Raw genomic sequence first — 18,931 nt, 5'->3', positions numbered from 1 at the left:
TTTTTGTGGCCCTCCTCTGGACCAGCTCTAACAGGTCCATGTCTTTCTTATGCTGAGGACTCCAGAGCTGGACGCAGTACTCCAGGTGGGGTCTCACCAGAGCAGAGGAGAGGGGCAGAATCACCTCCCTCAACCTGCTGGCCACGCTTCTTTTGATGCAGCCCAGGATACGATTGGCCTTCTGGGCTGCGAGCGCACATCGTCGGCTCATGTCCATCTTTTCATCCACCAGTACCCCCAAGTCCTTCTCGGCAGGGCTGCTCTCAATCCCTTCATCCCCCAGCCTGTGTTGAGACCGGGGATTACCCCGACCCAGGTGCAGGACCTTGCACTTGGCCTTGTTGAAGTTCATGAGGTTCACATGGGCCCACTTCTCGAGCTTGTCCAGGTCCCTCTGGATAGCGTCCAGGTCCCTCTGGATGGCATCCCATCCCTCAGGCGTGTCAACCGCACCATTCAGCTTGGTGTCATCTGCAAACTTGCTGAGGGTGCACTCGATCCCACTGTCTGTGTCATTGATGAAGATATCAAATAGTATTGGTCCTAGTACAGACCCTTGAGGGACACCACTCGTTACTGGTTTCCACTTGGACATTGAGCTGTTGACTGTAACTCTTTGGATGCGGCCATCCAGCCAGTTCCTTATCCATCTAACAGTCTATCCCTCAAATTCATCTCTCTCCAATTCAGAGGCAAGAACGTTGTGGGGGACTATATCAAAGGCATTACAGAAGTCCAGGTAGATGACATCCGTAGCTCTTCCCTTGTCCATCGATGCAGTCACTCCATCGTAGAAGGCCACTAGGTTAGTCAGGCAAGACTTGCCGTTGGTGAAGCCATGCTGGCTCTCTCAAATCACCTCCCTGTCCTCCATGTGCCTTAGCATAGCTTCCAGGAGGATCTGTTCCATGATCTTCCCAGGCACAGAGGTGAGGTTGACAGGTTGGTAGTTCCCAGGGACCTCCATTCTACCCTTTTTAAAAATGGGTGCAATGTTTCCCTTTTTCCAGTCAGTGGAAAGGAGTTCTTCCAGCTGAGCACACTTGCAGCTATGACATCCACCGCTGCCTTCAGGTGCTAGGGGGACTTCCAGGTGCTGGAGCTCCATGCAACGTAAGGTCTGGACAGCTATTTCAGTCCTTGGGAGGTCTGTTTGGGTGGAGACATGAGCATAGGTAAGCTGTAGTGCTTCTGTTTGAGTTTTAGCCTCAGCCTTGCAGTTGTGGCAGGTGGACATCATTTTCTTTCAGCAGGTCACAGTCTCCTTATATTTCTCAGAAAAATAGCCCACTTATAAAATGGTAATTCTTTTGAAAGAGGTAATCCTTCTAATTCTAATTCCCTGGAGACCTCAAGCTTCTGGGTAGGCTTGCACAGCCACCAGTTAGTTGGGGTGACCGTTGGGGCTGCAGCCTAAGCCTGCTGGTGAGTAGAGCAGGCAGCAGCCCACTAACTGGCAGAGTGTGCAGCCGTTCCCGCACGAACTGCCGCACAAACTGCTGACGCCACTCCCTGTTTGCCAATCCTGGCCGCTGGCGCTCCCTAGGGGCCGGTTATATGCGGCTTCCCACGGTTTGAACTGGTCGCGGGGACAGCCGGCACCGCCCAACTCTCGCCCGCCCCTCTCGTGAGACCTGCCGCCTGCCGGACGGTCCCTCCCACACACACAGCCCAAGGGTGCCGGGGGCCCAGAAACCCCCCCCTCAGACACCCCCGGGGGACATCACAAACCTCGAACTCCTCTCAGCACGCGGCAACTACTGGGTTTGGAACTTTACCAAAGAAAGAACCAAGTGGAAACGCAAGAGGCATTTACTTTGAGGAGTATAGGGTTTCTCTGCGTCCCACATTTTTAAACTGATGACCAAATGCTGTTTTCAGTGTGGCTTCTCTGGCAGTGCTAATGATTCTTTGCCTTAGATTTTAAAAGACAAAAAAAACAACCCCCAAACTTAACCCTTTAGTTTAAGAGTTGCAAGCACTTCTCTCTGCTTATCACTAAAAGTGGGCCCTTACCAAAATGCTAGTCCCAAATGCTAGACTTTGTTGAAGTCTGAGTCTGAACCTTTGTCGTGGTTTAACCTCAGCCGGCAACTGAGCACCACACAGCCGCTCGCTCACTCCCCTCACAGTGGGATAGGGGAGAGAATTGGAAGGGTAAAAGTGAGAAAACTCGTGGGTTGAGATAAAGACAGTTTAATAATTAAATAACAACAACAACAACAATAATAAATTGTAAGAAAAAAACATAACAAAGAGAGAGAAAAATAAAACCCAAGAAAGACAGGTGATGCAAATGAAAACAATTGCTCACCACTTGCCGACCGATGCCCAACCAGTCCCGGAGCAGTGGCCCCCCCGCCAACCTCCCCCCTAGTTTTATTGCTGAGCATGACATCATACGGTATAGAATATCCCTTTGGTCAGGTGGGGTCAGCTGTCCCACCTGTGTCCCCTCCCAACTTCTTGTGCACCCCCAGCCTACTCGCTGGTGGGGTGGCGTGAGAAGCAGAAAAGGCCTTGACCCTGTGTGAGCACTGCTCAGCAATAACAAAAGCATCCCTGTGTTATCAACACTGTTTTAATCACAAATCCAAAACATAGCCCCATACTAGCTACTATGAAGAAAATTAAGTCTATCCCAGCCAAAACCAGCACAACCTTGCAGTTTTGCAGTCACTATATATTGCATCAGTATGAACCCTCAGTCCAAGCACTTGTGAACTGGGAAGGCATGATCCGGATCCAAACTTCATAGCCTCATCCTCGTCAGATATGATTTCTGTAATTTTAGTCACTCTGGGCAACAATGGCTTTTTCCCTCTAGAACAGCTGCCGTAGCTATGTCTGCTGCAGTCTACCATAATGTACAATTATCTGTGATAGCTTTAAATTAGTTATCTCAGGACTGGAGGTCCTGGTGATAACAGCAGAAAGCTCAGGGTGGGCTGCATCAGTAAAGAGAAGGACAGAGGACCGCGATTAGATTGCTACAGGTGCCTCGGCTTAGTATATAATATGGATATTGTTATATATCTCAGCAGAGCACAGTGGGATCTGAAGGATAAAAAAAGACCAAGTCAGATCTAGTATTATGATATGTACAGTACAGTTGGTGATACAGAACTACAATCTTCATTTATTGTTATTTATATTACTGTAGCACTTCCATTGATACAGGTACTGTATAAAAACAGAAGAGAAAAATATAGTCTTAGTTCCCAAACAGCTTACAGTCCCCATATAGGAAAGAGAGTGGGGAACAATGAGGCATCATTAGTATGATACTATCATAACAAGTGATCTTGGCACACCAGAAATCTAAGTATTGTCACTGGTTTTGGTAGGTTTTGTAGTAAATAATATTCTAAAAAAGGAGGGGGGGGACTTGAAAGAAACCCATATATCAGATCTGTACATGTTTTCATGGAGCTTTTACTAAGCCAAGAGATGATGCAAAGGTGGGTTTTTTTAATGTTGTAGTAGTGGGGAATGTACGGTGGCATCATGGACTTCTTAGAGCCAAGATCTATTGCCTCTATATTGATGGGATGGAAGAGCCCGAGGTCATAAAATATCAAGACTGAGATTGATGAGATCCCCCCTGAGCCTTCTCTTCTCTAGGCTAAACAGTCCCAGCTCTCTCAGCCTTTCCTCATAGGAGAGGTGCTCCAGTCCCTTAATCATCTTAGTGGCCCTGTTTTGCACTGGGAGGTTCTGGTCCGTTATGATCCCAGTAAGAAAGGCACTTAGACTCTGTAAGGTATCATTTAAAATGCTATTTATCTAACACTATAAGGAGAGAATAGCATCCCTTTAGATGCTGGGAACCCTGAGTGGTGTATCATTGAACAGGACTCCAACCCACGTGCAGCATGCCATGCAGACCCCGTCCATAGCCGAGATTATCCCCTTTTGGTCTTTCAAGCCATTATAGGATTTTCTTACAAGGAAACAACTCTATTTATAATTTCTACTGTCAAAGAGAAAGGATGTTCACATAAGAACTTCTTGCTGTGCTTGTAGATAAAGGCAAAGCCACGCAAGTGACATAATCACCAGTACCAACTGGGAGCTGCCTGCAGGATCCTCTGTTACAATGGGCTGGCTGAGTTTATCCTGCGGCCAAGGGATTTGTGCAGCATAACACAGGCCTGAAGGCCATGCTGTATGTGCACCATAGTGCAGCATGGCACAGCATAGCACAGGCCTGAGCCCAGAACTGTACACAGGACTCCAGGTGTGGCCTCACCAGTGCTGAGTAGAAGGGAAGGATCACCTCCCTCAACCTGCTGGCAACACTTTGTCTAATGCAGCCCAGGATACCATTAGCCACCTTTGCCATGAGGGCACACTGCTGGCTCATGTTCAACTTGGTGTCCACCAGAAACCCCAGGGCTTTTTTGTGTAGAACTGCTTTCCAGCTGGGCAGCCCCCAGCATATACTGGTTGTTCCTCCCCAAGTGCAGGACTTGGCACTTCCCCTTGTTGAACTGCATGAGGTTCCTGTCAGCCCACTTCTCCAGCCCGTCGAGGTCCCTCTGGATGGCAACACGACCCTCTGGCGTATTAGCCACCATCATCTGTGAACTTGCTGAGGGTACGCTCTGCCCCATCGTCCAGATCATTAATGAAGGTGTTGAACAGGATCGGACCCAGTATTGACCGCTTGGGTACACTGCTAGTTACTGGCCTCCAACTAGACTTCGTGCCACTGATCACTACCCTCTGGGCCCAGCTGTTCAGCCAGTTGTCTGCACATCCAGCCCAAATTTCAACAGCTTCTCTATGAGGATCTTCTGGAAGACAGTGTCGAAGGCCTTTTACTGGAGTCGAGGTAGACAATATCCACTGCTCTCCCCTCATCTACCAGGCCAGTCGTTTCATCATAGAAGGTTATCAAGTTGGTCAAGCATGACTGACTTCCCCTTGGTGAATCCTTGCTGACAACTTCTGATGTCCTTCATGTGCCTAGAGATGGTTTCCAGGATTAGCTGTTCCATCACCTTCCCAGGGACGGAGGTGATGCTGACCGGCCTGTAGTTCCCCGGTCCTCCTTCTTGCCCTTCTTGAAGATAGGAGTGACATTTGCTTTCCTCCAGTCCTCGGGCACTTCTCCCAATTGCCGTCATTGTTCAAAGATTATTGACAGTGGCCTTGCAATGACATCAGCCAACTCCCTGAGTACTCAAGGGTGCATCTCATCAGGGCCCATGGACTTATGTATGCTTAAGTATTCCCTGACCTGATCCTCTTCCACCAAGGCTAAGTCTTCCTTGCTCCAGACTTTCCCCCTGGTCTCTGGGACCTGGGATTCCTGAAGGCTGATCTTGCTAGTAAAGACTGAGGCAAAGAAGGCATTCAGTACCTCAGCCTTTTCCATGTCCTGTGTCACCAAGGCCCCTGCCCCATTCAGCAGCAGGCCCACATTTTCCCTAGCCTTCCTTTTGTCACCTGTGTACTTATAGAAGCCATTCTTGTTGTCTTCAACATCCCTTGCCAGATTCAATTCCAGGTAGGCTTTGGCTTTCCTCACTGTATCTCTGCATGCCTGGAAAACATCTCTGTATTCCTCCCAGGTTACCTGTCCCTGCTTCCACCCTCTGTATACTTCCTTTTTTATGTGTGAGTTCTGCCAGGAGCTCCTTGTTCGTCCACGCAGGCCTCCTGGCATTTTTCAATCATAGAATCATAGAATAGCCCAGGTTGGAAGGGACCTCGAAAGATCATCTGGTCCAACAGATCATGGGAAAGGGAGCCTAGATGAGATTATCTAGCATCCTGTCCAATCACGTCTTGAAAACCTCTGGTGATGGGGACTCTACCACAACCCTGGGGAGGTTGTTCCAGTGATTCCAGTGGTTCTCACTGTAAAAATTTCCTTCTTATGTCAAGATGAAACCTCTCCTGGTGCAACTTGTGCCAGTTGCCCCTTGTCTTCTCCATGTGACTCCTTGTGAAGAGAGACCCTCCGTCCTCTTCGTAGCCACCCTTTAAGTACTGGAATACTGTGATGAGGTCGTCCCCCCCGAGCCTACTCTTCTCCAGCAAGAAAAGACCTAACTCCTTCAGTTGCTTTTTGCCTGACTTCCTGCTTGTTGGGATGGACTGCTCTTGAGCTTGGAGGAGGTGATCCTTGAACATTAACCAGCTTTCTTGGGCCCCTCTTCCCTCTGGGGCCTTATCCCATGGGACTCTACCAAGCCAGTACCTGAAGAGGCCAAAGTCTGCTCTCCTGACATCCAGGGTTGTGATCTGGCTTTTTGCCCTGCTCCCTCCCCTCAGGATCCTGAACTCTACCATCTCGTGGTCATTGTAGCCAAGGCTGCCTTTGACCTTCTCATCTCCAACGAGCCCTTCCTTGTTTGTGAGTATGAGGTCCAGCAGAGCACCTCTCCTCGGTCACTCCTTTGTCGCTTGGATCAGGAAGTTGTCGTCGATGCTCTTCAGGTATCTCGTGGATTGCTTATGCCCTGCTGTGTTGTTCCTCCAGCAGATATTGGGGTGGTTAGAGTCTCCCATGAAGACCAGGGCCTACGAACGTGAGGCAGCTCCTAGTTGTCTGTAGAGGGCCTCATTCGCTTGTTCTTCCTGATCAGGGGGCCTATAGCAGGCAACCACTACAATGCCACCCTTACCTGTCTTGTCTTTCATCCTTACCCATAATCTCTCAGCTGTCTCCTCATCCATCCCCAGGCAGAGCTCCATGCATTCCAGCTGCTCTCTCACATAAAGGGCAACTCCTCCTCCTCGTCTTCCTGGCCTGTCTTTCCTAAAAGTACTGTATCCTTCCATTGCAACACTCCAGTCATGGGAGCTATCCCACCACGTCTCTGTGATCCCAACAAGATCATAGCCCTGCACCTGCATGCAGAGCTCTAATTCCTCATGTTTATTCCCTATGCTATGTGCATTAGTGTACATGCACTTCAGAGAGGCACCCCAGCATGCTGATTTCCCAGAAAGAATCTGTTGGGGTTTTTTTTACCATAATGGTGCCTTGTAGGCACTTCCTTGCTTACATGCAAATGTTGGAGGTAACGCCGTTTAAGCCCTATTTTGTTGATTTTGCATTCCCTTTCAGTCATATCACTCCAGGCATTTTGCTCGTCAACCCTGTCTATCACTCCCGTACAGGGCTGCTGGTAACTCCCTCACCTGTCGTTCCCAGTTTAAAGCTCTCCTTACTGCGTCAGCCATCATACTGGCAAAGATACTTTTTCCCCACTTGGTGAGGTGGAGCCCATATCTCCCAAGCACACGTTCATCCTCAAACAGGGTCCCATGGTCATAGAAACCAAAAGCCTGTTGCTTACACAAGCTCCACAACCAATTGTTGACATGCTGTATCAGTGCCCTCCTCCTTACACCCTTTCCCCTCACCGACAGGATTGAGGAGAATACCACCTGGGACTCTAAAAAGCTAGGAAGTTAGTTAGTTAGGAAAGCTAAAGCCCTGATAGAATTAAATCTGGCCAGGGACGTCAAGGGCAACAAGAAAAGATTCTATAGGTACGTCGGGGGTAAAAGGAAGACGAGAGAAAATGTGGGCCCTCTCCGGAAGGAAACGGGAGACCTGGTTACCCGGGACACGGAGAAGGCAGAGGTACTCAATGACTTTTTTGCCTCGGTCTTCACCAGCAAGTGCTCGAGCCTCACTGCCCAAGCCGCAGAAGGCAAAGGCAGGGACTGGGAAAATGAAGAGCTGCCCACTGTGGGAGAACATCAGGTTCAAGACCATCTAAGGCACGTGAAGGTGCACAAGTCCATGGGACCCGATGAGATCCATGCGCGGGTCCTGAAGGAACTGGCGGATGAAGTTGCTAAGCCACTATCCATCGTATTTGAGAAGTCGTGGCAGTCCGGTGAAGTTCCCACTGACTGGAAAAGGGGAAACATAACCCCCATTTTGAAGAAGGGAAAAAAGGAAGACCCAGGGGAGCTACAGGCCAGTCAGTCTCACGTCTGTGCCTGGGAAGATCACGGAACAGATCCTCCTGGAAGCTATGCTAAGGCACATGGAGGACAGGGAGGTGATTCGAGACAGCCAGCGCGGCTTCACCAAGGGCAAGTCCTGCCTGACTAACCTAGTGGCCTTCTATGATGGAGTGACTACATCAGTGGACACGGGAAGGGCTACAGATGTCGTCTATCTGGACCTCTGTAAGGCCTTTGACACGGTCCCCGACAACATCCTTCTCTCTAAACTGGAGAGGTATGGATTTGATGGGTGGACTGTCCGGTGGGTGAGGAATTGGTTAGATGGTCGCATCCAGAGGGTAGTGGTCAACGGCTCAATGTCCAGATGGAGATTGGTGATGAGTGGCGTCCCGCAGGGGTCCGTATTGGGACGGGTACTGTTTAATATCTTCATCAATGCCATAGACAGTGGGATCGAGTGCACCCTCAGCAAGTTTGCAGATGACACCAAGCTGAGTGGTGCGGTCGACACGCCAGAGGGACGAGATGCCATCCAGAGGGACCTGGACAAGCTCGAGAAGTGGGCCCATGTGAACCTCATGAGGTTTAACAAGGCCAAGTGCAAGGTCCTGCCCCTGGGTCGGGGCAACCCCCAGTCTCAACACAGGCTGGGGGATGAAGGGATTGAGAGCAGCCCTGCCGAGAAGGACTTGGGGGTACTGGTGGATGAAAAGCTGGACATGAGCCGACGATGTGCGCTCGCAGCCCAGAAGGCCAATCGTATCCTGGGCTGCATCAAAAGAAGCGTGGCCAGCAGGTCGAGGGAGGTGATTCTGCCCCTCTCCTCTGCTCTGGTGAGACCCCACCTGGAGTACTGTGTCCAGCTCTGGAGCCCTCAGCATAAGACACGGACCTGTTGGAGCGGGTCCAGAGGAGGGCCACGAAAATGATCAGGGGGATGGAACACCTCTCCTTATGAGGAAAGGCTGAGAGAGTTGGGGTTGTTCGGCCTAGAGAAGAGAAGGCTTCGGGAAGACCTTATTGCAGCCTATCAGTACTTAAAGGGGGCTTCTAAGAAAGATGGCGGCAAACTTTTTAGCAGGGCCTGTTGCGACAGGACAAGGGGGAATGGCTTTAAACTAAAGGGGGGGAGATTTAGACTAGATATAAGGAAGAAATTCTTTACTGTGAGGGTGGTGAAACACTGGCACAGGTTGCCCAGAGAGGTGGTGGATGCCCCATCCCTGGAAACATTCAAGGTCAGGCTGGACGGGGCTCTGAGCAACCTGATCTAGTTGAAGATGTCCCTGCCCACGGCAGGGGGGTTGGACTAGATGACCTTTAGAGGTCCCTTCCAACCCAAACCATTCTATGATTCTATGATTCTATGACTCCATGTCCCTGACTATCACCCCCAAAGCTCAATAGTCACTTTTGATGCTCTCCTGGTTGCCCCTGGCACTGTCATTGTTTCCCACACGGTAGAAGAGCAGGGGGTAATAGTCAGAGGGTTGGACAAGCTTCAGCAGTCTCTCCACAACGTCCTGGATCCAGGCCCCCAACAAGCAACAAACTTCTCTAGACAATAGGTCAGGTCTGCAGATCGGTGCCTCTGTCTCCTACAGCAGGGAGTCGCCCATTACTATCACTCACCACTTCCTCCTCGTGGTCTTGCATGGTTCAGGGTCAGTTGGTCCAGATGCTTCGCTTGAAAGCACATCCAGCTCCTCCTCAGCTTTGAGGACAGTGAACCTATTTTATAGTTGTAAGCCCTTAGGTGGAGCAGGAGCCTTCCTCTTGGTGCCGAAAGTCACCAGCTTCCATTCTTCACCTTCCCCAGAGGTTGCACTTACCATTCTGCTAGGGACAGACTGCTTGTGTCTCCATCGCACCTGGGGTCTGGGGCTCTTGAAGCTGTTGCGTCTCTGAGAAGACACTGTCTCTCTCTCTCATCCTCTCTGATGCTGTGCAGCCTGCTGACTTCCTATTGTAACTTCTTCAGGATGGAGTTCTATTAGTGAGAAAATATTTTTATATATATACACACACATATGTACAATGTGGAACTGTGGTGGGTTGACCTTGGGCGGCTGCCAGACCCCCACCCAGTCACTCTCTTACCCCCCCCTCCTCAAACAAGACAGGGGGAGAAAATAAGATGAAAAAGCTTGTGGGTCGAGATAAAGACAGGGTGATCGCTTGCCAATTACTGTCACAGGCAAAACAGACTCAACTTGAGGAAGATTAATTTAATTTATTTCCAATTAAAAATAGAGTAGGATAGTGAGAAACAAAGACAAAAACTAAAACACCTTCCCCTCACCCCACCTTTTTCCCAGGCTCAACTTGTCCAAGCAGCACAGGGGTAATGGGGTTAGTGTCAGTTCATAACAGTTCCTCTCTGCTGCTCCTTCCTCCTTACACTTTTCCCCTGCTCCAGCATGGGTTCTCTCCACGGGCTGCAGTCCTTCAAGAAAAAATCTGCTCCAGCGTGGATTCTCCATGGGCCACAGTTCCTTCAGGAAATAACCATTTTCTCCAGTGTGGGGTCCTCCATGGACTGCAGTGTGAATATCTGCTCTGGTGTGGTCTCTTCCACGGGCTGCAAGGGAACATCTGCTCCAGTGCCTGGAGTACCTCCTCCCCCTACTTTTTCTATGACCCTAGTGTTTGCAGGGTTGTTTCTCACACTTTTTTTCCTCACTCCTCACTGCCTGTCCAGCGTTCTTGCCCTTTCTTAAATATGCTTTCACAGAGGCACCACCAGCTTCACTGAGTGGCTCAGCTTTGGCCAGCAGTGGATCTGTTGCCGAGCTGGCTGGAACCATCTGTGCCCAGCACAGGGCAGCCCCTTATCTCTTCTCACAGACGCCACCCCTGCAGCCCGCCCCCGCTACCAAAACCTTGCCACTTACACCCAATACATGATCCTTCCAGCAGCTGGGCTCAGATACTCAGTCTGACCAGTAGCTCCCCTTGGAACCCACTGTCCCCAGTTGCTGCCACCTAGATATATGAGCCCCCGAGGCCACAGCCCTACTCCAGTTGTTGGTACAGACTATCTCGCACACATATGCACACACGCACAGACCTGGCTGGGGCTCCCCTGATTCTCTGGTAGTCAACCCCCCTCATGGTCTCGCCCTTAGAGACACCCCCCCCCCAGCAGGTTTCATCCATAGAGACACACAACCCCCCCCATCCTCCCAGCATCTGGCTGGAACTCCCCTGGTCCTTCTAATAGCCAGCTCCTCCGGTGGTCTTACCTTTAGACACATTCACCACCACCCCCCGCCTGACTCTCAGGCCACTTCACCTACTCACAGGCTAGTCCGGCTTGATCTTTGCTAATACTCACACACTCACTCACACACCACAGTTGTTCCAGTTACTGGCACCACAGACACATGGACCTCTGGCTCCTGGTCCCACTTCAGGGGGACTTGGTTTCACTCACTCTGGTCTCTCTAGTTGCTGGCAACACACACACACACACACACACACAAAGAGGCCCTCCGAGCCATGGTCTGACTCCAGGTGCTGGCACTCACACTCCTATACACATGCATGCACACCGAACAGAGAGTCCCTCACCCAGGAAAAGAGTTAGAAAGGAATTTAATAAGATAGGACAAACTGCGTTGATCAGGTGCAGGGCATAGCCAGACAAGCGTACCAACCAGCAAACTATTTGCACACAACCAGCCCTTTTTATCCCCTTACCCCTCCATTTTCCCACACTTGTTCCTCCCCAAATCACCTAGATCCCTTCCTTTCCCAGCCTTTGGTTCCTTCCCTAAACATCCCATAATGAGTCCTGTGCAATCCCAAAATACTCTTCCCCTGCATCCTATAATGTGTCCCATACCCCAAGGCAGCAACACCCCTCAGTCCAAAACATGTTCCAGCATTGACTCATCTTGATGGGTTTCACACCTGGACACTGGGGCTGAGGCTCTCCTCGGACAACTCTGGGAGGGGCCTGGACAGGGGCTCCCTTCCTCTGAGTCCTTAATTTGGGTTCCTGCCTGCCATTGCAATCAGCCCAGCTGATTGCAACAGACACGCGTATATATTACCCAGCGGGCAGGCGCGCAGCAGCATGGCGACCACCTGGCAAAAAGCCGTGTCCTCTGCTTCTCCTGAGCTTCTAGCACCCGGTAAAACCAATGCAGCCACACAGACAGAGCTCCTGTCAAAGCATGTGACCTCACAGGCTTCAGACTGCAGGGTGTGTGCAGGGATATTTCTGGAGATGGAGGGTGATAGCAAGCACGCCTGTGGGAGGTGTGACCAGGTAGATGAACTGCTCTGCCTGGTGGCCCAGCTTCAGGAGGAGGTGGGCAGACTGAGGAGCATCCGAGAGTCTGAGAAGGAGATTGACCAATGGAGCTGTGCTCTGCCATCTCTGATACACAGAAGCCAACTCAGCGTGGCCACTACGGAGGTAGGTCCAGGATCTGTTCTGTACCAGGAGGAAGGCAGCGTTACAAGGGATAGGGACAGGTGGAAGCAGGTTACTGTACGGAGCTGTAAGAGGAACCCCTCCTTACCCTCTCAGCTACCTTTACAGAATAGGTATGAGGCCCTGGGTACGGTAGACGAAGCGCATAATGAGATAGAAGAGGAGGAACCTATGCAAGCACTCTCACCAAAGTCAGATCAACCAACCCCTCGCAACAAGACCTGCATTGACACCAGCGCCAAGAAGAAACAATGGCAAGTTATGGTCATTGGTGACTCCCTCCTGAGCAGAACGGAAGCATCGATTTGCAGATTGGACCCTTGTTGTGGTTTAACCTGGCAGGCAGCTAAAGACCACACAGCCATTTGCTCACTCCCCCCCCACCCCCAGTGGGATGGGGGAGAGAATTGGGAAAAAAAAAAGTAAAATTCATGGGTTGAGATAAAGACAGTTTAATAGGACAGAAAAGGAAGGGAAAATAATAATAATAATAATAATAATAATAATAATAATAATAATAATAATAATAATAATTGGAACAGGCTGCCCAGGGAAGTGGTTGAGTCACCATCCCTGGAAGTATTTAAAAGACGTGTAGATGAGGCGCTTAGGGACATGGTTTAGTGGGCATGGTGGTGTTGGGTTGACGGTTGGACTCGATGATCTTAGAGGTCTTTTCCAACCTTAATGATTAATGATTAATGATTCTATGATTATAATAATAATAATAATAGAATATACAAAATAAGTGATGCACAATGCAATTGCTCACCACCCGCCGACCGATGCCCAGCCAGTTCCCGAGCAGTGGTCACCCCCCCGGCTAACTCCCCCCAATTTATATACTGAGCATGATGTCACGTGGTATGGAATAGCCCTTTGGCCAGTTTGGGTCAGCTGTCCTGACTGTGCCCCCTCCCAGCTTCTTGCTGGCAGGGCATAAGAAGCTGACATTACACTTGACTAGTGTAAGCACTACTTAGCGACAACTAAAGCAGCAGCGTGTTATCAACATTATTCTCATCCTAAATCCAAAACACAGCACTATACCAGCTACTAGGAAGAAAATTAACTCTATCCCAGCCGAAACCAGGACAACCCTCTTTTCAGGGAAGTTTGCTGCCTCCCTGGGGCCCGAATCAGGGATGTCACCAGACGACTGAAGAACTTAGTACAGCCTTTGGACTATTACCCACTCCGGCTATTTCATGTGGGTACTAATGATGTTGCAACAAGAAGTCCAAGGTGGTTCAAAAGAAATTTCAGGGCCCTGGGAAGAATGCTAAAAGATTCAGGAGCACAGGTAGCGTTTTCCTCGATCCTCCCAGTAATGGGGAGAGACTTTGGAAGAAACAGACGAACCCAAGAAACCAATACCTGTGACTTTCCATTTGTGGACACTGAAATTGTAAGGGACCAGCTGTATCAGCTGAATGTTCACAAGTCCATGGGGCCTGATGGGATGGATCCCAGAGTACTGAAGGAGCTAGTGGATGTTACGGCAGGACCCCTCTCGATCATCTACCAAAGGTCTTGGGAGTCTGGGGAGGTCCCTGCTGACTGGAAGCTAGCCAACATTATTCCACTTTACAAGAAGGGCGTGAGGGAAGACCCAGGGAACTACAGACCTGTTAGTCTAACCTCAGCACCTGGAAAAATTATGGAGAAGATCATACTGGGTGCTATTGAAAGGCATTTAAAGAACAATGCAATCCTCAGGCACAGTCAACATGGGTTCACAAATAGAAAGTCCTGTTTAACCAGTTTGATAGCCTTCTACGATAAGGTCACCCGCCTAGTGGATGAAGGGAAGGCGGTGGATGTAGTTTTTCTGGATTTTATTAAGTCTTTTGATACTGTCCCTCACAGCATCCTTCTGGACAAGTTGTCCAACTGTGAAATGAGCAGGTTTACGGTGCGCTGGGTGAAGAACTGGCTGAACGGCAGGTTTCAAAGGGTTGTAGTGAATGGGGCTACATCTGGCTGGCGACTGGTCACCAGCGGTGTTCCTCAGGGCTCAATTCTAGGGTCAGTTCTGTTTAATATTTTCATCAATGATCTGGATGCAGGAGTTGAATGCACCATTAGCTAGTTTGCTACTAAACTGGGAGGTGCTGTTGGCTCTCTTGAGGGACAAGAGGCCTTGCAGAGGGATCTAGATAGATTGGAGCATTGGGCAACCATCAATGGCATGAAATTTAGCAAGAACAAATGCTGGATTCTGCACCTGGCACAGAGTAACGCTGGGCACAAGTCTAGATTGGGAGAGGAGTGGCTGGAGAGCAGCCCTGCAGAAAGGGATCTGGGGGTGCTGGTCGACAGCAGACTCAATAGGAGTCAGCAGTGTGCCCTGGCAGCCAAGAGGGCAAACCGCATCCTGGAGTGCATCAAACACAGCATAACCAGCCAGTCAAAAGAGGTAATTATCCCACTGTATTCAGCGTTGGTGTGGCCTCACCTTGAGTACTGTGTGCAGTTCTGGGCCCCACAATTTAAGAAGGATGTGAAGGTCCTTGAATGCATCCAGAGGAGGGCAACAGAGCTGGTGAAAGGGCTGGAAGGCATGTCCTATGAGGAGCGGCTAAGGACTTTGGGTTTGTCTAGTTTGGAGAAAAGGAGGCTGAGGGGAGTCCTCATTGCTCTCTACAGCTTCCTGAGGAGGGGAAGTGGAGAGGGAGGTGCTGATCTCTTCTCCCTGGTATCCAGTGACAGGACATGTGGGAATGGTTCAAAGCTGCGTCAGGGGAGGTTCAGACTTGACATTAGGAAGCATTTCTTTACCGAGAGGGTGGTCAAACACTGGAACAGGCTTCCTAGAGAGGTGGTCAATGCCCCATGCCTGTCAGTGTTTAAGAGGCATTTGGACAATGCCCTTAACAACATGCTTTAACTTTTGGTCAGCCCTGAAGAAGTGGTCAGGCAGTTGGACTAGATGATCGTTGTAGGTCCCTTCCAACTGAACTATTCTATTCAATTCAGTTTGATTCGATTCGATTCTATTCTGCCCCTGTGCTCCTCTGGCGTTGTGGAGATGGGCCCGTTATGGGCTGCTGGCTCCTTTTATGGGCCTGGGAGTAGCCATGGCAGGGTATTATTCAGCTCCCCCACCTGCCATTGTCTGTCTATGCTCATTTGTGGGTGTGCAGATGAGATTTTATCACATAACCTAACACACACTACTTGCCTGTTAAATGTTGCTTTTTAAAAAAACATAAAACAATAACGAGACTTACAGTGCTGAGCTGAGAGCATTCGATGTTTCACATTAGACTGCAGTATATAACAATTATTTTATATGAACTTCATTTGAAGCTTCATTAGAAGTATTTATACACTTTTCCCAAGGGTTTCTCATACAAATGTCTTCAGGCACCTCAAAACCTAGATCAATTTAAAATGCAACATCAAGCAAACATAAAACTCTTCAGTGTTTGTTCCTCTTTTGCAGTAGAGAGCCACTTGACAACTTCAGTTACTGAAAATACATTTCACTCTGCTTCTGGAAACCGATAAGCACTTTTCAGATATTATTTAATGTAGATTAGTTTTCTTTCAACAATTATGCTAGCATCTTGAAACAGGGCAGAGAAAATGCATTATAGGCACTTGTCTGATACTTCCGTGCTTTGCATTTCAGGTAGTCATTCAATTAATTTTTCATTCCTTTATAATGGATTATAAACTTCAGCCAGTTTATCTACTGAATTATGACCAGTTATTTTAAATTTAGGTTATGTCTAATCTGAAGTCTCAATCTACAAGAGGGAGAAATTCAGTCATTAGTTTTAGTAATTTCCCTGCATGAATTGCAAGAGAAACAAATGGAAGTCAAATAGAAAGTGACAGACTTTATGAAATAACATACTTCAGATTCTATCTGTACTAAGCATTATGACATTTTAAAGTTTACCCCATAGACTTTCTGATACCAAACACAATTTTGTAGAGGACAGATAGATAGGGGAAGGTAGAAGTAGAGGAGCGTACACTTGAGTTTTTACTCCTTGCTCTACATTTCAAAAACAATCCACCCAACTACTCTTATTACAACAGGTTCAAGCACAGTTTAAGGAGAAAACAAGCAAATTGTTTTCTTTTTAAAAGTATGAAGGTGTTTAAAAGTCAGAGGAAATAGAAAAAAGTGAAGGGCGCATCACTGTGCTTTGGAACTTTTATTCTGCTTGTGACTTACACAACTAATTCTGTTCACAAATCTTATGATGGTGCATTTCTAAGCATCTACACTTCTAAAAATGTCTGGTGTTTTGTCAAATTCAATGAGAGCTTGACATTTAAAATGCTACTCAAAATATCAATGTTACATTTCTGCTCAATAAATTTAGCACCAGTAGGGAGTCTGTCATGCATTTGCAAGTAAAATTATTTCACAAGACTAGATTTTGTTAGAATACTCATATCTTCTTTTTGTGAAATGCAAAAGCATTTAAGAACCCTTGTAGAGTTGCACTGCATGTTACAATATCTGTAAGATCTCTCTAAACCTTTTTTACATCCTTCTACTTTCAGACTCAAAACATCATGTATGACATGATTTCTGACTTAAATGAAAGAAGTGAAGATTTTGAGAAGAGAATTGTTACTCTGGAAACTAAACTGGAAACTTTAATTGGTAGCATTCAAGCTCTCCCTGGACTGATTAGCCAGACAATCAGCCAACAACAGAGGGATCTCCTCGAGGCTCAGATACAAAATTATAAACATGTTGCCTACAGTGCTGAGCGATCATGGTCTTTGTCAAGAAGAAGGAGATCCTCCTCTACAGCACCACCAACTTCATCAGAGAGTAGCTAGAAGAGAATAAGTTAACCACAAAAAAAAAAAAAAAAGACTTTTTGCCATCATATGGTCAATATTTTAGCTTTTATTGTAAAGCCCTATGGTTCTAATCAGTGTTATCTGGGTTCTGATGTCGGAATCCTGGAAACCTGGACACAACATTTAAGGCCAAAATGAGTGAAAACTGTTCCCCCCCCCAGATGCACAGTGAATGCACTTATTATTGCTATATTAGATTGTTCCTCCTGTAATTTCACTATCTTTTTATTCATGCACTTCAAACAAACTTTATTACTACAGTATATAATAATAATAAAAAGGTGAATTTCTGCACATATTTGCTTAGTTTTTGGACTTCAACAGTTAAAAAAAATCTCATGATCAAAAGGCTTAATTCTAAAACTTTAAGAAACAAAATTCAAGCGTAATTATCCTCTCAGTATGAAAACTCATTCTCTAAACTTTGCACTGGAGGGGGGGAAAATATAAATCAAAACAAAAATAAAAAAATCAATGTTCATCTAACACTGTGCTGTGTATGTATAGTCATTTTAAAAGGTCACTGACAGCTTCATTTTCTGAAGTGATTAATTAAAAATATAATTTACCCTAGAAATCAGAAAGACAGTAATGCAGAAAGTCAGAGCAGAGACGTGCTAGGCAAGACAGAAGAGCTGTTCTCCCAAACACCCAAAATTCCACAAACCAAATACATTACCTTTCATAATCTGAAAACCAGCACGCACTTTAGGCCTATTTATAATAAAGGTTTTGCCTTTTTGGTATAAAGTATATAACTGATGAACATAAGTTACATCCATAGGCATTGCTTGGTTATAAAAAGCTCGAGAGTTTCTCCAATACCTTTTCTGTCCTTGGGAAAGATAATGACTTCACAGTATTTTTCCCCCCTAGATGAGCAGCATGGTTGCATGCCTTGGGAGTGTTATCTGTATAGATGGTGGTATTTTGTGACTGGAAATAATAAGCCCTATGCACAGTATTTACAGTTCTGCTTTTGTTTTTGTGAAGTTCATCTCTTTTGAATTACCAAAGGAAAAGATGGATATAGTGCTACTGTTGTGCTAGCTCAGTTCAGCTAGATGAGATTTTTGAAAAGTCATGAGGCCATCTCATTTACACTATTGGCAGGATTAGACTTATTGATTAATAATATTGGGATTTAATAGTTAAGTATCAGAATTTTTTTCTTGAAGATTTTTATTTTTCCATTCTCCCATTTTTCATGTATGATTTCAAATATTTTTCCTGTTACTGAATGTGAAATGCCCTTTCTGTAGATTAAATGCGTTGCTTTTTGTCTTGCCAGCATGAACTAGCTCTTTTCTTGCTTACAAAAACATAATCTTTTTTATATTTGTAAATTTTTTTTTTTTCAATTTTTCCTCATCTAGATTGTGTAACATTTTTTAAAGAACTATAGTTCCATATTGAAAATTCTTGCCAATCTGTGACAATTAATTCTAAGTTAAGATCTGACTACAAGTATTGAGCTGGTTTGTCCTGCTGTGAAAGAGCAACTGTCATCTTTCACCTCTCAATTCTCTGTTACACAGTAGGACTCAGGAGCCTGAAAGTAATAAATTTTTTCTGTAGCTTTATGCAAGCAGGGGTGTTAGATGTAATGGGACTATTCACATCAACAGGATTTTATAATAGTCTGCAAAATTCTTTTGTGTTCCTTTTTTTTTAAAGCAAACAACAAATGATGACACCATTGAATACTCT

General features: G+C 47.1%; 1 protein-coding gene across 1 annotated transcript in view; it reads left to right on the top strand.

Annotated features, from left to right (window-relative positions):
- The window catches only part of LOC143172075 (small conductance calcium-activated potassium channel protein 2-like), a 147,984-nt gene extending 130,774 nt beyond the window's left edge, over window positions 1-17,210 (top strand). The window contains 1 exon segment of the mRNA XM_076361317.1: window positions 16,913-17,210. Coding sequence (XP_076217432.1) covers window positions 16,913-17,197 — 285 coding nt within the window. The 3' untranslated portion in view covers window positions 17,198-17,210.
- Window positions 17,211-18,931: the final 1,721 nt, after the last annotated feature.

This window comes from Aptenodytes patagonicus, chromosome W (assembly GCF_965638725.1).
Source record: "Aptenodytes patagonicus chromosome W, bAptPat1.pri.cur, whole genome shotgun sequence".
NCBI lineage: Eukaryota > Metazoa > Chordata > Aves > Sphenisciformes > Spheniscidae > Aptenodytes > Aptenodytes patagonicus.
Note: the sequence above shows the minus strand (reverse complement) of the source record. Positions and strands in the feature narration are given on the sequence as shown.